The sequence below is a fragment of the Microcaecilia unicolor genome, chromosome 2, assembly GCF_901765095.1.
Source record: "Microcaecilia unicolor chromosome 2, aMicUni1.1, whole genome shotgun sequence".
Classification (NCBI taxonomy): Eukaryota; Metazoa; Chordata; class Amphibia; order Gymnophiona; family Siphonopidae; genus Microcaecilia; species Microcaecilia unicolor.
Window position 1 is genome coordinate 168905852 of NC_044032.1, and position 20726 is coordinate 168926577.

The window sequence follows — 20726 nt, forward strand, 5'->3', positions numbered from 1 at the left end:
CCCTTCCAAAAAAACTGTTAAGTGGGTAAAAGTTTGACTTACTCAGATTGCTGATTAGTTGAAGAGAAAGTTAGAAGCATCTAATCGTTACCTGCATGGAAATTTAGGGGCCCTTTTACTAAGCCGTATTAAGCAGCCATGTGCTAACCACTAACACATGTTACAACAGCCAGCACGGTAAAAACTCTGCACTAGCCACTTAACAAAGGTAGGGGTGGTGTGTAGGATGTCAGGGGTGGAGTGAAGGTGTGGCTGCACTAGCATAAGTACATAAGTACATAAGTAATGCCATACTGGGAAAAGACCAAGGGTCCATCGAGCCCAGCATCCTGTCCACGACAGCGGCCAATCCAGGCCAAGGGCACCTGGCAAGCTTCCCAAACGTACAAACATTCTATACATGTTATTCCTGGAATTTTGGAGTTTTCCAAGTCCGTTTAGTAGCGGTTTATGGACTTGTCCTTTAGGAAACCGTCCAACCCCTTTTTAAACTCTGCTAAGCTAACCGCCTTCACCACTTTCTCCGGCAACGAATTACAGAGTTTAATTACACGTTGGGTGAAGAAAAATTTTCTCCGATTTGTTTTAAATTTACTACACTGTAGTTTCATCGCATGCCCCCTAGTCCTAGTATTTTTGGAAAGCGTGAACAGACGCTTCACATCCACCTGTTCCACTCCACTCATTATTTTATATACCTCTATCATGTCTCCCCTCAGCCGTCTCTTCTCCAAGCTGTATAGCCCTAGCCTCCTTAGTCTTTCTTCATAGGGAAGTCGTCCCATCCCCGCTATCATTTTAGTCGCCCTTCGCTGCACCTTTTCCAATTCTACTATATCTTTCTTGAGATGCGGCGACCAGAATTGAACACAATACTCAAGGTGCGGTCGCACCATGGAGAGATACAACGGCATTATAACATCCTCACACCTGTTTTCCATACCTTTCCTGATAATACCCAACATTCTATTTGCTTTCTTAGCCGCAGCAGCACACTGAGCAGAAGGTTTCAGTGTGTTATCGACGACGACACCCAGATCCCTTTCTTGGTCTGTAACTCCTAACGTGGAACCTTGCATGACGTAGCTATAATTCGGGTTCTTTTTTCCCACATGTATCACCTTGCACTTGCTCACATTAAACATCATCTGCCATTTAGCCGCCCAGTCTCCCAGTCTCGTAAGGTCCTCTTGTAATTTTTCACAATCCTGTCGCGATTTAACGACTTTGAATAACTTTGTGTCATCAGCAAATTTAATTACCTCGCTAGTTACTCCCATCTCTAAATCATTTATAAATATATTAAAAAGCAGCGGTCCTAGCACGGACCCCTGAGGAACCCCACTAACTACCCTTCTCCATTGTGAATACTGCCCATTTAACCCCACTCTCTGTTTCCTATCCTTCAACCAGTTTTTAATCCACAATAGGACATTTCCTCCTATCCCATGACCCTCCAATTTCCTCTGTAGCCTTTCATGAGGTACCTTGTCAAACGCCTTTTGAAAATCCAGATACACAATATCAACCGACTCCCCTTTGTCCACATGTTTGTTCACTCCTTCAAAGAATTGAAGTAAATTGGTCAGGCAAGATTTCCCCACACAAAAGCCACAAAAGCCATGCTGTCACAACTGTTCAACAGTGCGGTTGCACTTGCCACCAGGATTGCACCAGAATCCAAAATGGTGCCAATGCCCCTTAGAAGTAGTCTCAAGGTACTACCACTTCCACCAGACTACTGCTTGGGGCCATTGGAGCTGTTTTGGATCCTGGCACAATCCTGGGTGGGAGCAGAAGGGGACTGCATCCACTATGGGTCACTGGACCACAAATGCAGTCCTTCAGGTAGATCCCAGGAGGGCGAATATGGGTGAGGGAAGGCATAGGGCTTCTTTTCAGGGGTGGAATTTATAAATGGGTAGGGAGATTAGATGGGGTAGAGTATGTCACTCTTGGTGGGTTTGGAAGATAAGCATGTGTTGGGAGGAAACTGGATGAAGGTATGTATCTGGGAGGGGGGCACTGCAGCTGTTCTATATTTCATTATTTATTTGTTTGGAATAGGCCTGCACCATGATACATGCTGTGGCAGAGAGTGTGAGTGTTCCTGCACTAACACTGCATGTTAACATGGTGTCCGTGCAGTAAGTGATGCCCTGTGAGGTAAATGCTGGGCAGATTCTGGACTTCTTCTCTGCATTTACAATACAGGCTTTGCACTTATTGTATGCTAGGTTTAGCACCTAATGCACAGTAAGTGCAAAAACTTACCGTACTTTAGTAAAAGGGCCTCATACCTTTCCTCCATTTTTTTAGAATCAGTATCAACTTTAGAACCACTGCTGGGCTCCCACTCTTCAGCGGCAAGGCCCATTTGGCACACTCTACCACACCTTTGTCAAAGGGTCCCTAAAGGATGCTACTGTGCAACCATATCAACATCCATTTTTTTAACCAGAGATCCCGTTTTATGCAATAGGACCTATTTATTAATAATGGGATCTTTTTACTAAGGCATGCTAACGATTAGCAAGTGTTAAATGCCATGTAGTCCATTATATTCCTATGGGCTGCATGTTATTTAGCACACACTAAATCCATTAGGTGCACTTTAGTAAAAGGACCCCAATATGCATTAATGGTGTTAGTGTACTAGCACAGCAGTGCACTTAGGTAATCAAGGGGGTCTTTTACAAAGCAGAAGTAAGCCCAATGTGGGTTTACTGCTCGCTAATCCAGAACTTCTGCTGGGCTACCGCAGCAGCCCTGCGGTAGTTCTCACCCCCAGCACGCGCCACTTCTGACACAGTGTTTAGTCGGTGGAAATCGGGCAGTGCGCACCAAGTTAGAGAGGGAGCCCTTACTGCCACCTCAATGGGTGGCGGTAAGCGCTCCCCCCCCCCCCCCCCCCAAAATAATGGCTGAACGGGAAGTGATTCACTTCTCGCAAGGCCGTTTCTTTTTTTTTAAAAGACAGCTGCGGTAAAAGAGGGCCTCAACACACATCAAAAACACACCCCTAGTGCTTAGTCACTGGAAAGATTTATTTATATTTCCATTTCCCGATCACTGGCTCTTTCAGAAAACTCAAAGCACTTAACAATTAAAAATGTACTGTAAAAATACAATAAAATACAACACAATATTAATTTAACAGTAATAATAATTGTACTCATATTATTGTTTCACTTTTCAATTCTAGAATAAAAGTAATCAATACTGAGGCTACCTAAAACACAACCATTTGAACCTAGAATGATACAACTGAATTAACCGGGTCTTTATATGTTTCCTAAAATATATTAGATCTCTCTGCATTGGTTATCTTCAAGAAGACTTCACTGGAGCTGCATGAGAAAAAGCATGATTTTCAGTTCTCTCTAGGTGGGCAGTTGAAAATTGGACTCTCAACTAATTCCTTTACTGAAGATTGTAATGACTGCCCAGAAACATATGGATGAAGATCATCCTTCCAATAACTTGGAGTGAGACTATTCAAAGCCTTGATGTGCGTTAATAGGAAACCAGCATCAATAAGCATTCATTATTGTGTCAAACTAAACAATACTGTGCATTTCTCTTAGAAGCATGAAGCAATACCTATGAAAACTGTAAAATACTGAAATAATTCTAAGAAATATAGAAACCTGATCAGACTTTCGGGCTCATTTTCAAAAGAGAAGGACGTCCATCTTTCGACATAAATCGGAAGATGGACATCCTTCTCCCAGGGACGTCCAAATCGGTATAATCGAAGTTCAATTTAGGACATCAACTGTATTCAGTCGCAAGGACGGCCAACGTTCAAGGGGGTGTGTCGGAGGAGTAGCGAAGGCGGGACTTGGGCATGCCTAACACTTGGACTTCCTTGACCCGTAATCGAAAAAAACAAGATCGTCCCTGATGAGCACTTGGACATTTTCACCCGGACCTGTTTTTCTTACGACTAAGGCACAAAAAGATGCCCAAAATGACCAGATGACCACCGGAGGGAATCAGGGATGATCTCCCGTTACTCCCCCAGTGGTCACCAACCCCCTCCCACCCTCAAAAAACATCTTTAAAAATATGTGGTGCCAGCCTCAGATGCCATACTCAGGTCCATGACAGAAGTATGCAGGTCCCAGGAGTAGTTTTAGTGGGTGCAGTGCACTTCAGACAGGCGGACCCAGCCTCATCCCCCCTACCTGTTACGTTTATGGAGAAAACAGCAAGCCCTCCAAAGCCCACCACAAACCCACTGTACCCATATCTAGGTGCCCCCCTTCATCCGTAAGGGCTATGGTAGTGGTGTACAGTTCCGGGTAGTGGGTTTTGGGGGGCTCAGCACACAAGGTAAGGGAGCTATGTTCCTGGGAGGAATTTATGAAGTCCACTACAGCGCCCCCTAGGGTGCCCGGTTGGTGTCCTGGCCAGGGCTGCCAAGAGGGGGGGACGGGGGGGGACAAAATTCCCCGGGCCTCCAAGGGGGGCCTGGCGCCATAGTACCTGATCTCACCCGCCCTCGAATCTGTCGACTGTCCGCCACCGGGCCAGGCCCCCCGCATTGAAATCATCATAGCGCCTCACCTGTCACCTCGCTCCATGACTGAAAGCGCAGCCAGCAGTGGCAGATCGGATTCGCCTCCCTTTGGGCCTTCCCTCCCTGTGTCCCGCCCTTATTAGTTTAGCTTAATAAATGTTCTATATTGCCTTTTAGGGAAACCATCAAAGTGGTTTAAAAAGTAAAATATAGCATTACATAAAAATAAACAGATTTAAAACCACTTATAATAACAACATCAAAAGCAACAAATCAACCACATTCTTTACACAGAGACAAAAGGACAACACATACATTTTACACTCAAATTCTGACAGCTCTCACAATGGCAACATCCTAAACTTCAATCACCAAAGGCAAGAGAAAAATACTGGGGAGGGGGGAAGTAGTAGATATTCAAAGGGGTTTAGGTGGGCAGAAGAGGCTCCTGCCTGCTTAAACTTTGATCATTGGGCTGGGAGGGTATATTCAGCAGCACTTGATCAGGTAGTGCTTCTGAATATCCCCTCTGACCATTGTAGCACTGTCTGATTAGTGCCAGGCAGTCCATGAGCGAAGTCATGGTGGACCCAGAAGATAAGTGGCTTCTGACGATATTCAGTGCTGATAACCATACACTTAGGGCATCTTTTACAAAGCATCATATCCAGCGGTAAGGGCTCTAGCGCTACCCCGATTACAGCTGGGTACACACTGGCGGTACAAAAACAAAAATTTTTTGTAGCACCGGAAATGGTGTATGCTGGGATAGGAATTACTGCTGGGCTGCTGCGGTAAACCGGCGGTACTTCCCTTTTAGCGAGCAGTAAGCCCGCATTGGGCTTACCGCCGCTTTGTAAAAGGGCCCCAAAGATAGCTTCACATTAGAAGAAATTTACAATAAAAACAATATAATAAATTAACTGCGTAAACAATCAGATACAATAGCTTTATCATCTCTTCCAATCATTTAAAATCACTATTCCTCAACTCAAATGTTCATTCAAGTAGTCAATTTACAATCTTCAATTCGAAAACAAATAGGTTTTAAGAGGTTTTCTAAAAAAGAAAGTAAGATGTATTTTGACAAAGTTGGATCAGGATACCGTTCCAAATCTTGACACTGAAAAAGAAAAGAATGCTCCCAAATTGATTTCTGGTTTATATTCTTCATGGAAGGGAAATCTTATGATAACCTCTTCCCACTTCTCAAGTAAGGTCTATTGCCTGGAAATATTAAAAACGGACTTACTGTTTCAGAATTTAATCCATAAAAACTTTTGTAAACCAAACAAGCAAGTTTAAAGTGGAAACGACTATCTTAAGCCAATGTAAATCATTCAGCAAGGGAGTGGCTTCTTGATATCTTCCTAAATTGAATATCAATCTAGCTGAAGTGTTTTGCAGCAGTTGAAGCTTCTTTTATTAACTTCAGAGTAAGAGAACAATAAAGCAAGTTACAGTAATCCAAGTGTGGTATCAAAATAGCCTGTGCAACACTTCTAAAATCAGAGGACTCAAGGAAGGTCTTATGGTTCTTAAATGGCGTAAGTCAGCATTTCCCAAACTGTGCGCCACAGCACCCTGGTGCACCACAGCGAACTCTCTGGGGTTCCGTGTAAATCCCAACCTCCTTCCCGCCCGAAACCGCTACTGCAGACCAGTGCTTTTTTTGTAGAAAAAAAGGTGCCGGTACTCATTATGGGCGGGGTCACCACATATGGCTCCACCCCTATGATAGCCACACCCACATTAACCACACCCCCTATACCAGCCATGGCGCATATAAACAGACATCATTGAAAATATTATAGTACTATAGGAGAAAAAAATAACGTGATTTTTTTTCATGATAAATAATCTCTGTAAGCTCTTACAGCTCCAGTATACCCAGTGCAAAATAAGACAGCCAATGTAAATTCTCAAATTGGACATATTACAAACACTAAAATGAAAATAAAATGATTTTTTTCTACCTTTGTTGTCTGGTGACTGTTTTTCTTTCCATATTGGTCCCAGTCTGTGATTCTGCTTTCCTTTGTTTTCTCTTAACTCTTCTGTGCCATTTGTCATTTTTGTCTCCTTTTTCTTTGCTTTCTTCAATATTTTTCAGGCTCTCTCTCTGTCCAGATTTAATTCATTCTTACTATCCATTCTTTAATTTCCTTCATCTACCTGTGGCTTTTCATCTTTTCCTCACCCTTGTTCTCCCCATGCCCCTTCCTCTTATTCTCCAGTCTTTCTCTATTCCCCTTTTCCATCCAGCAGCTCTGCTTTCTCTCCCCATCCTTCCAGTGTCTCCCCTATTTCTTTCTGCATTCTTCCATCCAGCGTCTTCCCTCTTTCTCTCCCCATCCTTCCGTTTTCCCTCTCTCTCTCCCCATCCTTCCATCTGTTTTTCCCCCTCTCCCCATCCTTCCATCTGTTTTTCCCCCTCTCTCTCCCCATCCTTCCATCTGTTTTTCCCTCTCTCCCCAATCCTTCCATCTGTGTTTTCCCTCTCTCTCCCCATCCTTCCATCTGTTTTCCCCTCTCTCCCCATCCTTCCATCTGTTTTCCCCTCTCCCCAATCCTTCCATCTGTTTTTCCCTCTCTCTCCCCATCCTTCCCTCTGTTGGTTTCCCTCTCTCTCCCCAATCCTTCCCTCTGTTGGTTTCCCTCTCTCCCTCTCTCCCCAATCTTTCCCTCTCTTGGTTTCCCTCTTTCTCTCTCTCCCCAATCCTTCCCTCTGTTGGTTTCCCTCTTTCCCTCTCTCCCCAATCCTTCCCTCTGTTGGTTTCCCTCTCTCCCCAATCCTTCCCTCTGTTGGTTTCCCTCTTTCTCTCTCTCCCCAATCCTTCCCTCTGTTGGTTTCCCTCTTTCCCTCTCTCCCCAATCCTTCCCTCTGTTGGTTTCCCTCTTTCTCTCTCTCCCCAATCCTTCCCTCTGTTGGTTTCCCTCTTTCCCTCTCTCCCCAATCCTTCCCTCTGTTGGTTTCCCTCTCTCCCCAATCCTTCCCTCTGTTGGTTTCCCTCTTTCTCTCCCCAATCCTCCCCCCCCCCCCCCCCCCGCGACACTCCGGGCGAGTCCTGCACTTAGTTTTTTTTTTTAAGACTCAGAACGTGCGAACGATGCAGCCGGCAGCGATTGAAAGAGGCTGTCTGGGCTGGCGTCTGCGTCGGAGCTTCCCTCACCCTCTGTGAGTCCCACCTTCATTGTTACAACTTCCTGTTTCGCGAGACTCGCAGAGGGTGAGGGAAGCTCCGACGCAGACGCCAGCCCAGAAAGCCTCTTTCAATCGCTGCCGGCTGCATCGTTCGCACGTTCTGAGTCTTACAAAAAAAACAACTAAATGCAGGACTCGCCCGGAGTGTCGCGGGGGGGGGGGGGGGCGGGGCGGGCAAAAAAAGGTGCCGGTACGCCGTACCGTTGCGTACCGGCACAAAAAAAGCACTGCTGCAGACAGTAGTGGCAGAAAAACAAAATAAAAAAAGCAAGCTCTGGGCTGCAGCAGCCTTCAAGCATGTGTTGTCGGTTCTGCCAGTCCTCTGCCCCTGGAACTGAAAGTTGACGTCAGCGGGGGCAGAGAACCAGCAGAGCCAATAGCTCATGCCTGAAGGCTGCTGCAGACCTAAGTTTTTTTTTTATTGTTCTTGTGTTGTGGACACTGGGAACAGGGAGCAGATGGCCTTCAGGACTCGCAGAGGCAACTGCCAAGGAGGTTGGATGAAAACAGGAGACGGGATAAAGTCAAAAGGTTGAAGCAAATAGGTCAGTCTCTGTTTCCCTTCCCTTTCGAAACAAAGCAAGCAAACCTATAAGCAGTGCATCCAAGTTGTCATTCTTTATTGTTTAATTTATTCTCACTTATATTTTTAAACATTCTGGCTTGTGCAGCATACAGCTGTACAAAGAGGAAGTATAATAACAGAATTACTTTTCATAGGTAGAGTAGTAATTTGTTATTTGGAGGGGCTGGTTATAGGGACACCCTATCACTATTACATTTGTGCAGAGAAAAAGATGGAGACCTGTGTGGCTGGGGTGGGTGGGGGGAGACCTGTGTGGCCAGGGGGGCAAAGATCGGTGTGGCTGGGGGGCGTGCCGCGAAAACTTTCTCGGACATGAAGGATGCCGTGAACTGAAAAAATCTGGGAACCACTGACGTAAATTAAAGAAAGTTCTTAACTAATTCATTAATCTGATCTTCAAATATTAACTTTGAAAGTAGAACCATTCCTAACACTCTAGATTTTTCTTCAAATGTAAGTACTGCTCCTGAAGTCAAGATGACATCAACTGAAAACCCAGCATAAACTGAATTACAATAATCCAATTGTGTCAAAATTATATTTTGAATGAGATGACAAAAATGTTCCTTGCTAAATTAATGATGCATCTTAGTGGCCTTTGTTTCATGTATTGAAGCTGAACTAGAAAAAATGGACTTGCTACTTATAGAATAAGCCGAAATTTCCGCACAGTATATAGAATACTCTGAGCGCCGGTCCACGTGACTAAATTTAGTTGCAGGCAGTTACGCCAAGTAAAACTTGATGTAAATCCTGATGCCTAAATTAGGCGCAGTCTGGGTGTACTCTGTAACAAAGCACATAGATTTTAGAAACGCCCACGACCCGTCCAATCCTCGCATATAGCTACGCCCACTTTTTAACTATGCAATAGAATTTACATGCAGCACGTTATAGAATACGCTTAGACAGTTCTGCGTGTAAATTCTAATTCATGCCAATTTGTGTCAATAATTACTTGTTAATTGGCAATTATCGGCGCTGATTGGTTTGCTATCTAATTAAGTTGCATGCGCAAATACAGAATACGACTTTATTTGCACACACAACACAAGTTGTGCTGTATAGAATCCAGGGGGTTTGCAGCTAACTTTGGGTCCAAGCACATGCACCTGCCAAAGGCTGGTATAAATGCTGGTGCCCAGCTGATGGCAGTTAGGCATGCAAATCCAGGTATTCTATAGCATTGCGCCTAAATTCTGGGACACCCTTGACCACCCATGTCCCTCCCCCGTGGAGTTGCACGCTGTGAAATTTAGGTGCGCATGTTATAGGATAGGGCAAAGGGCAGATCTGTGCATAATTCTTTTAGTGCCAATAAAGTGCTTGTTAACTCCCATAACTGATTGTTAGCATCTAACAGTGGCGTACCTAGCTTGGTTGCCACCCAAGGCAGGTCACTACTGTGCCCCCCCCCCCACCAACCGACAAGTCACACACTCCCAAGGCACATCACCCCCCTAAGGCGTTTCACCCCTCCAAGGTGCGTCACCCCACCCTTCCTCCTAGCATGGGGATGCACTGAGCAGTTGTGCATAGGCTCTGCCGGTCCCCTGCCCCGGAACAGGAACTAATGTCAGAGGGGGCAGGGGACCGGAAGAGCCGACAGCCGCATGACTGCTCCGTGCACCTCCTTGCTGCCTGCACCGGGGCAAACCGCCCCCACCACCCCACCTTTGGTATGCTACTGACATTTAATTGACTAATTAGTTTGCGCTCAGATCTGGGATCTGCACCCAAATTTGGGCAATCTCTACAGAATCCAGGGGATAGTCTGGACCAACCGATTTTATGCCTTCGCAATTGTGAACACTGAAATTTTCTTTCTGGGATAAAGTAGTGTTAGTCCTCTGTAAAGGTAACAAAAAGAAATTAAACAAAAAAGAAAATATGATGATAACTTTTTTATTGGACTACCAATACATTTTTTGACTAGCTTTCAAAGGTTTTGGCCTTCACAAGCTAGTTAAAAATTACATTCAGTGCAATTTAAAAAAGGTATTGTCTTAATGTTTTTGTTTGTTTTATTTCTATTTACTATCCCTTTCTAGATATTATCACTAGAGGGCCACCTTTTACAGTTATCAACACTTGCCTGAGATCACATTAACAATTTACAGTCGCTGGGGATTTTATTATCTTGCAAATATAAATATTGTGTTGTGAGATTCCATTGAGGTGTCGTAATAAATATTTATACCACAGCCCATGCTGATGACTCTGGTAAAAATAGCAGAGGTCATCACCATGGTGAAATTAATAATCCATCAGGGTTCAATGTCCTGGAGCACCATTTAATCTGTAGACTGCAATCATTCCTTAAGCAGCAACACACAAATATATATACACTAAAGACAGATACATTTCTTTTCATGTAAAAAGTATATGCTACACTATTGACTTTTTTTTCCCCCTAAAGGCTAGAGCTCTATGTTTGATTAGAGTACATCCTTGAACACCTAAGGGGGTAATTCTATAAAACAGCTGCTAACATTTATACACCGATTACACATAGAAAAATGTAGGCAAGTAAAGACCATATGGCCTATCCAGTCTGCCCATCCTGAATCCATGCCATCTACTCCCCCTATCACTCCCTTAGAGATCCTATGTACTTGTCCCATGTTCTCTTGAATTCAGATACTGTTTTTGTCTCCGCCACTTTCACCAGGAGGCCATTCCACAAATTCACCACCCTTTCCGTAAAGAAGTATTTCCTTGGGTTACTTCTGAGTCTATCCTCTTTCACCTTCATCCTATGCCCCCCTCTTTCCAGAGCTTCCTTTCAATTGAAAGAGACTCACCTCCTGTGCATTTATGCAGCATAGGTATTTAAACATCTCTATCATTTTCTTCCAAAGTATACATATTGAGATCTTTAAGTCTGTCCCCATAAGCCTTATGACAAAGACCACTGACCATTTTAGTGGCTGCCCTCTGGACTGACTCCATCCTGTTTGTATCTTTTTGAAGGTGCAGTCTCCAGAATTGTACACAATATTCCAAATGAGGTCTCATCACAGTCTTATATAGGGGCATCATCGCCTCCTTTTTCCTACTGGTATTTCCTCTCCCTATGCACCCAAGCATCCTTACTACTACTACTTACTACTACTTATCATTTCTATAGCGCTACTAGATGTACGCAGCGCTGTACACTGGACATAAAGAGACAGTCCCTGCTCGAAAGAGCTTGCAATCTAACTAGGACAGACAAACAGCACAAATAAAGGATAAGGGAGTTACAAAGGTGGGAATGATAAAAGTGGGTGCTGAACAAGTGAGTAAGGTTTAGGAGTACTACTACTAATAGCATTTATATAGCGCTACCAGACGCACGCAGCGATGAACAGTTGACATAGACAGTTTCTGCTCAAAGAGCTTACAATCTAGGTAAAACAGACAGACAAGACATTACGGGCAAGGGAATTACAGGGTAAAGAGGAATAGGGGAGGAGGAGGGCAAAAGAGTAGCGGCTAGAAGCCAAAGGCAGCAGTGAAAAGGTGAGCCTTCAGCTTAGATTTAAAAACAGGTAGAGATGGAGCTAGATGTATGGGTTCAGGAAGACAGTTCCAGGCATAATTTGCAGCAAGATAGCAGGAACGAAGTCTGGAGTTAGTGGTGGAGGAGAAGGGGGACGACAAGAGAGACTTGCTCAGAGAGCGGAGTTCACGGGGAGCAGTGCCGTAGCGAGGGCGGCTGACACCTGTGGCGGGTCGCCGCTGCACGCCCCCCCTTCGGCGCGCACCCTCCCCCCCCGGAGTGCATTCTTACTTGAATTAGGAAGCGAGGGGCGGCGCGAGAGGGCCGATCCCCCCCGACTGCACATTGCTGGGAGCTGCGCCGGCTCCGCTGGTTCCCTGCTCTCTCTGCCCCGGAACAGGAAGTAACCTGTTCCGGGGCAGAGGGAGCAGGGAACCAGTGGAGCCGACACCCCCCCAGCAGCGTGCACCCGGGGCAGACCGCCCCACCGCCCCCCCTTCCTACGCCACTGACGGGGAGGAATGTAGGGAGAGATGAGAGAGGAGAGGTAACGAGGGGTCACAGAGTGGATGCATTTAAAGGTCAGTAAGAGAAGTTTGAACTGTATACGGAAGCGGACAGGAAGCCAGTGAAGAGACTTGAGAAGTGGGCTAGTGTGGGCATAGCGATTCTGGCGGAAAATAAGTCGAGCTACAGAATTCTGGACAGATTGGAGAGGAGAAAGATGATTGAGCGGAAGACCAGTGAGAAGTAAATGAGAGGAGAAAGATGATTGAGCGGAAGACCAGTGAGAAGTAAATTGCAACAGTCCAAGCGAGAAGTAACAAGGGTGTGAATAAGGGTTTTGGTGGCGTGTTCAGAAAGGAAGGGGCGAATTTTGCTAATGTTGAAGATAAAGAAGCAAACTAAAAATATCAGTAGGGAACTGGTTCGCTCAAATAAATAAATCTTCCCATATAAGTACAGAACTCAGTTATTAAATGTAAGCATACATCTTTCAGAAAAGGAGGAAAAAACGCCTCAAGAAAAAGCTTCTCCCACAGCTGTAGGTGGGATAAAAGCTATCATTTCATCATCATGGGCGATACAAAAAACCTCCTGTATTTAATTATTTTTTATTTTTTATTTTATTTTTACTTTTACTATTCCTTTTACCACAAAAGAAAAACTTTCACCCTGCCATCCAAATTGAAAAATTTTTACTTAGCTTGGCCGGACTATAAACTCTCTCCTTTCGTGACCACAGTTTTATTTCGGTCACGAAAGGAGAGAGTTTATAGTCCGCCCAAGCTAAGTAAAAATTTTTCAATTTGGATGGCAGGGTGAAAGTTTTTCTATTGTGGTAAAAGGAATAGTAAAAGTAAAAATAAAATAAAAAATAATTAAATACAGGAGGTTTTTTGTATCGCCCATGATGATGAAATGATAGCTTTTATCCCACCTACAGCTGTGGGAGAAGCTTTTTCTTGAGGCGTTTTTTCCTCCTTTTCTGAAAGATGTATGCTTACATTTAATAACTGAGTTCTGTACTTATATGGGAAGATAAAGAAGCGACAGGCGTAAAAAGCAACATCAAAAAAGTGGGCTTTTAGCCTAGATTTGAAGACAGCCAGAGATGGAGCTTGATGTACCGGCTCAGGAAGTCTATTCCAGGCATACGGTGCAGCAAGATAAAAGGAACGGAGTCTGGAGTTAGCAGTGGAAAAGAAGGGTGCAGATAAGAGAGATTTACCCAGTGAAAGGAGTTCCCGGGGAGGAGTGTAGGGAGAGATTAGAGTGGAGAGGTACTGAGGAGCTGCAGAGTGAATGCACTTCTAAGTCAATAACTGGAGTTTGAACTGTATGTGGAAACGGATAGGGAGCCAATGGAATGACTTGAGGAGAGGGCTAATATGAGCATAGCGAGACTGGCGGAATATAAGTCGTGCAGCTGAATTTTGAACAGACTGAAGAGGAAAGAGATGGCTTAGTGTGAGACCTTTGAGAAGCAAGTTGAAATAGTCTAAGGGAGAGGTGATAAGATGGTGGATAAGGGTTCTGGTAGTGTGATCAGAACGGAAAGGAGAAATTATGGTGATATTATAGAGAAAGAAATGACAGGTTTTAGCAGTCTGTTGAATATGTGCAGAGAAGGAGAGAGAGGAGTCGAAGATGACCCCAAGGTTACGAGCTGATGAGACAGGGAGGATGAGAGTGTTATCCACAGAAACAGAGAATGGGTGGGGGGAGGATAGTCTACCTTGTTTGAAAGTGATGTGTTGAAACTCTTTTCAATCTCTATTTTGTTTGGAATCAGCAGGTACAGTGACATAAAACTCATAATTTTGTATTGTATTGTTCAGTAGTCAATAGTCATTAACCAAACTGCAAAAATGAATACTATAATGTTAAAGGTATAATACACTCTATCAGGGGTGTAGCTACTATGGGGCCATGGGGGCCTGGGCCCCTGTAGATTTGGCCCTGGACCTCCCTGCCGACGACCCTCTCAACCTCCCTCCCACCGCCAACCCGCCGTCAACCTGTCGTCTGCTACCTTTGCTGGCGGGGGACCCCAACCCCCGCCAGCCGAAGTCTTCTTCCTTCGTTAGGTTTCCGAGTCTGACATCCTGCAGATGGCGGGGACGGCACGGGCGGGCGGGGGGAGGGTCAAAGTTGTTCATGGTGGTGCTGGCGGCAGCAGGAGGGAGGGTGTCGGAAATGGCGGTGGGGGGGGGGGGTCGGCAGCGCCGGGACGGGGGCTAAAATGAGGGGGCTTCTGATGATATTCAGGGCTGATAACCATACACTTAGGGCACCTCTTACAAAGCACCATATCCAGCGGTAAGGGCTCTAGCGCTACCCCAATTACTGCTGGGTACACACTGGAGGTACAAAAACCAAAATATTTTTGTGCTCTGGATCCCCCTCCCGCTGAAGTCTGACTATGCCCCTGCACTCTATGTTACTTAGAAGTTTTTTTTTTTCTAAAGTCCACTTGACTGGACTCAAACAAAACATTTTTGACAATGATCTTAAAAATCTAGTCTCATATATACAAGTCTTTATACAAATCCATATAATGATTCTAAATTTAACTACAGCAACAAACAGTAGAGATGGTCAAAAGAGCAGTGTGCAGCCAAAAAGGTCTTGGAAAAAGTCCTTTATTAACAATAGCTCACATATTCACAGAAGAGCACATTTCCTCTCAAGAGATTCGGCATGGGCCGTGTTTCGATTATAATGCCTGCATCAGAGGGGGTTTTTTTCTTGGCATTTGATTTGGCAGGTTTAAACAAGGCCTTTATTCAGGAGTCATCTTATGAAGGGGTTGATGTTATCTTGGGGAGTGGGGGGAGCAGAGATTGTCATGACTCTTGGAGCTTGGTAATTAGAAGCCCCAATATCATGGAGCATAACCCTGGCGCAGCAATCACCTGAAGTCTCTATTATTTTATAAAGTCTCTTTTATTGAATAAATCACAGATAATTTACTCACAGATAGATGTTCAGGATACAGAGACTTCTTAATCTGAAGGCTGTGGGAGGTGGAGATCTGAAGAGAGGTAGTTGAATTGCAGGGGGAGGGGAAAGTAGTTGAACAGGTAGAAATAGTCCAAAGCTGGGTGACTGCAGTGACTGCAATGTGCAATATCTCATTTGGAAGAAGATATTTACAGGGAGTTTGAGCCGGACAGAGCTGTCTGGAGAGAGATGGTGTTGGCTCCATGTCCCTGGCTGTAATGGAGGAAGAAGCCCCTCGTGGCTGAAAGGACAAAGAAGTGGTGGGGCTTCACACAGGGAGGAGCAGATAGAGACCAATGGGGACAGAGCCTGCTATCGGATAGCAAGGGGTAGTCCTAGAGATAGGAGGGAAAGGTCATACCTGGCTGACCTCTGTGGACAGAATAGTAAGACTGAGCAGGAAGACAAAAGAGCCAAGCTTGGCAGAGAGAGAGGGAGAGAGAGAAGGTCTGAGCAGCCTCACAACCAGTGATAGCAGTTCTTACACAGCCAAACAAGTGTGGTTGCACTGCCTGTGAACTACATTACCCACAGTGCATTGCTCATGTATTTTTCCAGTGGGGAAACTGCAGCAATGATAGTCCTTGGGACTGAGAATAACAGTAAAGGCATTACACACATTTTAGGATCACGTTATAAACTAGTGCGAGGCTGTCGGAGGACAGAACAGAGATTGCTTTAGGAAAGCTGGGCTTAGTTTTGGGGATTAGAAACCTCTTCCTGCATCACTGATATAGTGCCTACCAATATTTGTTTCCAAGAACAAAGGATTTACTAAATTGTAGTAATCACTTACCACAGTTTAGCAAGTCCCACAGGAAATAACTTTTTGTTTTTAAACCAGCTTAATAAATAGGCTTATAAGCAGCAAATAGATACCTGCTAACTTTAATTCTTGAGGTCCCATAAGTGATTGCATTAACAACTAGCCAGACAGAGTGGAACTTTAATGCATATACACATATATATTCACACTGTTTCCAGGAAATTAACTAAGCATTGTCAAATTTGTAATGTTTCATATCAGACCCAGAAAATTAGATACCAAAATATGCTTAATTTCATATTTCCCTCTCAACTTACAAAATGTAGGTGATGATCCCTACAGACCACATGTCCACTTCAGGTCCATAAGCACATCCTCGCAGAATTTCAGGAGCTGAAAGAGATAAACAAGCTTGTCAAAATTGTACAAGGCTGATATAGTATGCAGACAGAAATAAAACCTAATTCAAAAGGAAAAAGCCCAACATGTTGAAAGTAATAAATACGTTATATGTCTGTAAATGTCAATTTAGCTAAATGCCTAACAGTCCTTTCAACTTTGTACATGTGTAACAGGACCCCATAAGTTGCCTTCTATGTTTAAAATGAAAATTCTGGAATTTATGCTCCTAGGGTGACCTTTGTGTAGGGTGATATAATAGAGGATGGACCTGTATGTCCATCACCAGACAGTGAGTATATTCTGTTAATTTGGAGGGGGAGGGGTGGCGTACCTAGCATACTTGACACCTGGGGCCAATCATTTGTTAGCACCTTCCCCTATATGAAAAAATTATTTTTAGTAATAATCATGAAATGAGATAAATGGTCAGAAAAGAAATGGACACTGAACATTTTCTTTTATTGAAACTTGCATATGCAATCATCATGCCAGTAAAACCAAACATAAATCACTACTAGTTTTTCAAACAGCTTATAATAGGAATGGAGATTTCTAACCATCTTTTGCTTTTTTATAATTATAAAGAGTTTAGAAATTCTTTAAAATCTTTACTTTTTTCGAAGCTATGTGTTAGTTAATTGCATTGCACATTTCCCCTTTTTAATTTAATCTGTATTTTCTGTAATTCCTAGATATGTATTCTAGCTTCTTTTAAATGTTAACTGCTAAGAAACTGTGAAGGTGCTGGGATAAGACTGCCTTAATTTTCCGGAGAAGTTTTGAACAGTGTCTTCTCGTTTGAATTTGAGAGTGACTCTTGTACTATTTTTGAAACCCACTATTGGTGCATTTAACTAGAGGTGTATTAAATTACAGGGAGACAAAATCCACACATAAAATTGGAGTCAGTTAAAGAAGACTGGTGATGTACAGAGCAATTAAGTGAGCCATTCATCGGCTTGGTTCACTGCAACTTACGCTCTGCTGCAGGTGCAGTATACTAAACTCTCCTATACTTCTCTTATAAATTTAAGATATTGATAGGGTTAGTACTTGGGTTTACCTACAAGAAACATTGGGTTTGGTTTTGTATACAGGTACTTATTTGTACCTGGGGCAATGGAGGGTTAAGTGACTTGCCCAGAGTCACAAGGAGCTGCATTAACATTTTTAACGTGCATTAACCATGTATGCACGTTAACCATGTAGGTACCTACAATATCCCTATAGGCGCCTACATGGTTAGCAAGTGCGCTACGTGTAGGCATGCTAAAAACACTAACGCTTCTTAGTAAACAAAGCCCTTAAATTGTAAACTCTCCCAGAGACAGGAAAATAAATACTGTACCAAAATTCAAATCCAAAATTCAAAATCTAGTACTAGGCCTGCTGTCAATTAATACAAAACAGAACAAATGCCACTTATGACCTAAAGAACAATTCTACCATACTATAAGCACTAGTAACTTCTACAAGTCACACAAGGGTATACCTAGGAAAAGGCAGCATCTTAAACATTGCAGTGAGCAGTAGAACATCAATACATCTATTGTAAAACTAAACCAGCCAAACAGTACAGATCGTCGACTGCATAGTCAATGTTTGACAACTTTTTATTTATTTGAAAGCTTCCTATATCTAGATATATATCATGAAATAAAATTGAATATCACTAAAACAACTTAAATTATTGTAGCTAGTAGAAACAGTAATAAACTCTGTATTTTGTGCTCATTTTTCTACACTGTTCTACAGAATACAGTAACACATGGCCAAAATTAAGTGAGGATATCCTGTTTCCTGCCAGGTTCATCTTAACAGTTATTATAATCTGCCTTGGGAAGCCTGGTGTTATAAAGACAATATATAGCGTAATTAAAGGAATGTAAAATTAAACTCTTCTGTCATTGGGGCACATGGAATTACATTTTCACCTTATCTGTTTTGTAGAAATTTACGTTTTAGATATACAAATGGATTATTCTGTTTTTAGGAATGTTTCAGGGACAAGAGGTTTTATAAGTGCCAAAACTGAAAACTCTCACATCTTCTATCTGGTCGATAATAAAAGGAGCTCATTGTGAACACTATCTACCCTAAAAGGTTGCTTTGTGGCTGTACAAGAGGAATTGATACTGAATAAATAAGTATATGTTCCTAGGCATTCATCCAAAGGTTATACAATTCTTTCAGGAAAGCCAGTTAATTCTTTAGCTTACTAGTGGAACGTAACTACAAAGGCATTGTATGGTCGCATTTTCAATATGGTAATACAAGAGCCCAGCTAAAGAACAGGTTATTTTGAGTTAGTCTTCACTGGATCAAACTTGCTTTCCTTGTGCCATCAACATCCAGCTGAATAGGCAGTGTCTTAAAAGGTGGAGGATAAAGGATTAAAAAAAAATATTTATATCCCACATTATCCTAAGCAAACTCGGGTTCAATGTGGCTTACATTTGAAAATGTGAGACAGAATAATAGAATTCAGTAACATCATAGAAGCAAGTAGATGGATATGTCTGAAACATTTAACAAAGTTGAGATTAGCATATATACTCAAATGGGCATTTAAAAGTCTGTCCTTTAATGATGCCGCATATTTAGAAATCTAAGGCATTAGTATAGACAGTTATTCAAACATTATCACATGCACACAGGCATTAATACACACACTGCAAAAGTCTAGCTAGCAGATGTACAGATCAGTAGGACTCAAAGCAGTCCAAAACAAGTAAAGTCAGAAACAACAAAGTTTATACCTAATTGTTCAACCACCCTTAGGATTCACCTTTGGGTTTAAAAAACAATACCATGTGCATATAAGATCTGAATAAACAAATTAAAATAATCAAAGTTTAAAGCAAATGCCCATAATATGTAATACTTGGTAGCAATAATGAAACAGTGATGGAATATTCACATAGCAGGCAGCCTGGTCCAACAGATTTATTTTCCACTGAACATAACTAACTTTGTATGAAATTGGCAGCTAACAGTATGCTGAACTGGACAATGCTGGTGCATTTAGACTAACTCTGGACAGAACTTCTGTATGACGGAAGTGCTTCCCTCATTATTCAATACCTCTCTTTGAAATTGTAGTAATTAAAAAAAAAAGCAAGTGAATTTTTATAATATATCACTGCATTCCACAAAACAAAAGGAGCAAGTTCCCACATAGCATCTTTTTCTTTTGATGTAAGCACAGGCAAAAAAGATGTTAGATGCTCCCAGGTTTTAACCTAATTAATGATTAAAACAAATTGTACTTATAAATAGTAACTCTGATTGCTGAGCACCAGATTCTTATAACATATCTGTTGTTGTGGCCCTTTACTAGGTGAAAACATCTCTGCACAAATACAGGGAGTCCCTACAACCAGTCCCTCTAAATAACACAATGATTACAATTTAAAACTAATTACTACTCTAACCAATTAAACCGATATTTCCTCTATGTACATTGTATGCTGCACAAGTCGGCATGTTTGAAAATATAAGTGAGATCAAATAAAAATGCTACCAACAATAAAGAATGACAACGTGGATGCAGCAGCTCATAGGTTTGTTTGCTTTGTTTTGGGTTAATGGGGATGACGGCTGTTTGGAGGAGACAGAAAGGGAAATTAATCTCATTGGCTTCAGCTTTTTGACATCATGCCATTTCAATCTAACCTCCTTAGCCTTGCTCTGTCACACTGATTTTTTGGTTTTCCTCTGGCTGCCAGAGGGAGACTCCTATCAGGTCAGCCTGGACCCAGGAATGCCGAGGTAGGGGTACTGCACATATTAATAATGAGCTCTATTGCTAAGGAAAGACATTAAATTAGGTTGAACTTGACATCATTAGACAAAGATTTCATGGAAATTGGAAACAGATAACGAGGGTCTGGGAACAGTGACAACATGTACTGCCAAGAGCTATAATTTGCTGCAAAAACATATTTCTTGTTCTTCTTCAAATCTGTTGTTGCTATTTAGAAAAGACACTTCTTTATGGGTCATGTGTATCTCAGAAAAATCAAACAAACTACATACATGGGGGTTTCAGACAAACTGGAATCGTGTAATGCATTATCATCTTTAGTGGAATATGCCAGACCCTAATTATCCCTTTCCCATTATGCAGTCTTGCTTTCCTGATGTCACCAACATCCTAAACTGTGAGGAAGACAGACACTGAACATGCCAACGCCTTGTTTTCTCAGTCAGACAAGAAGCCAAGCAACACATGACTACAATTCAGTTATA

The 20726-nt window shown here is 42.7% G+C and overlaps 1 protein-coding gene across 2 annotated transcripts in view; it reads right to left on the reverse strand.

The window, feature by feature from the left end:
- The window catches only part of CAMK4 (calcium/calmodulin dependent protein kinase IV), a 380765-nt gene that overhangs the window by 19226 nt on the left and 340813 nt on the right, over nucleotides 1-20726 (reverse strand). For both annotated transcript variants that reach the window (XM_030193470.1, XM_030193471.1), the window contains exon 8: nucleotides 16391-16466. In XM_030193470.1, the coding sequence (XP_030049330.1) occupies nucleotides 16391-16466 (76 nt within the window). The remainder of the gene's footprint in view (nucleotides 1-16390; nucleotides 16467-20726) is intronic.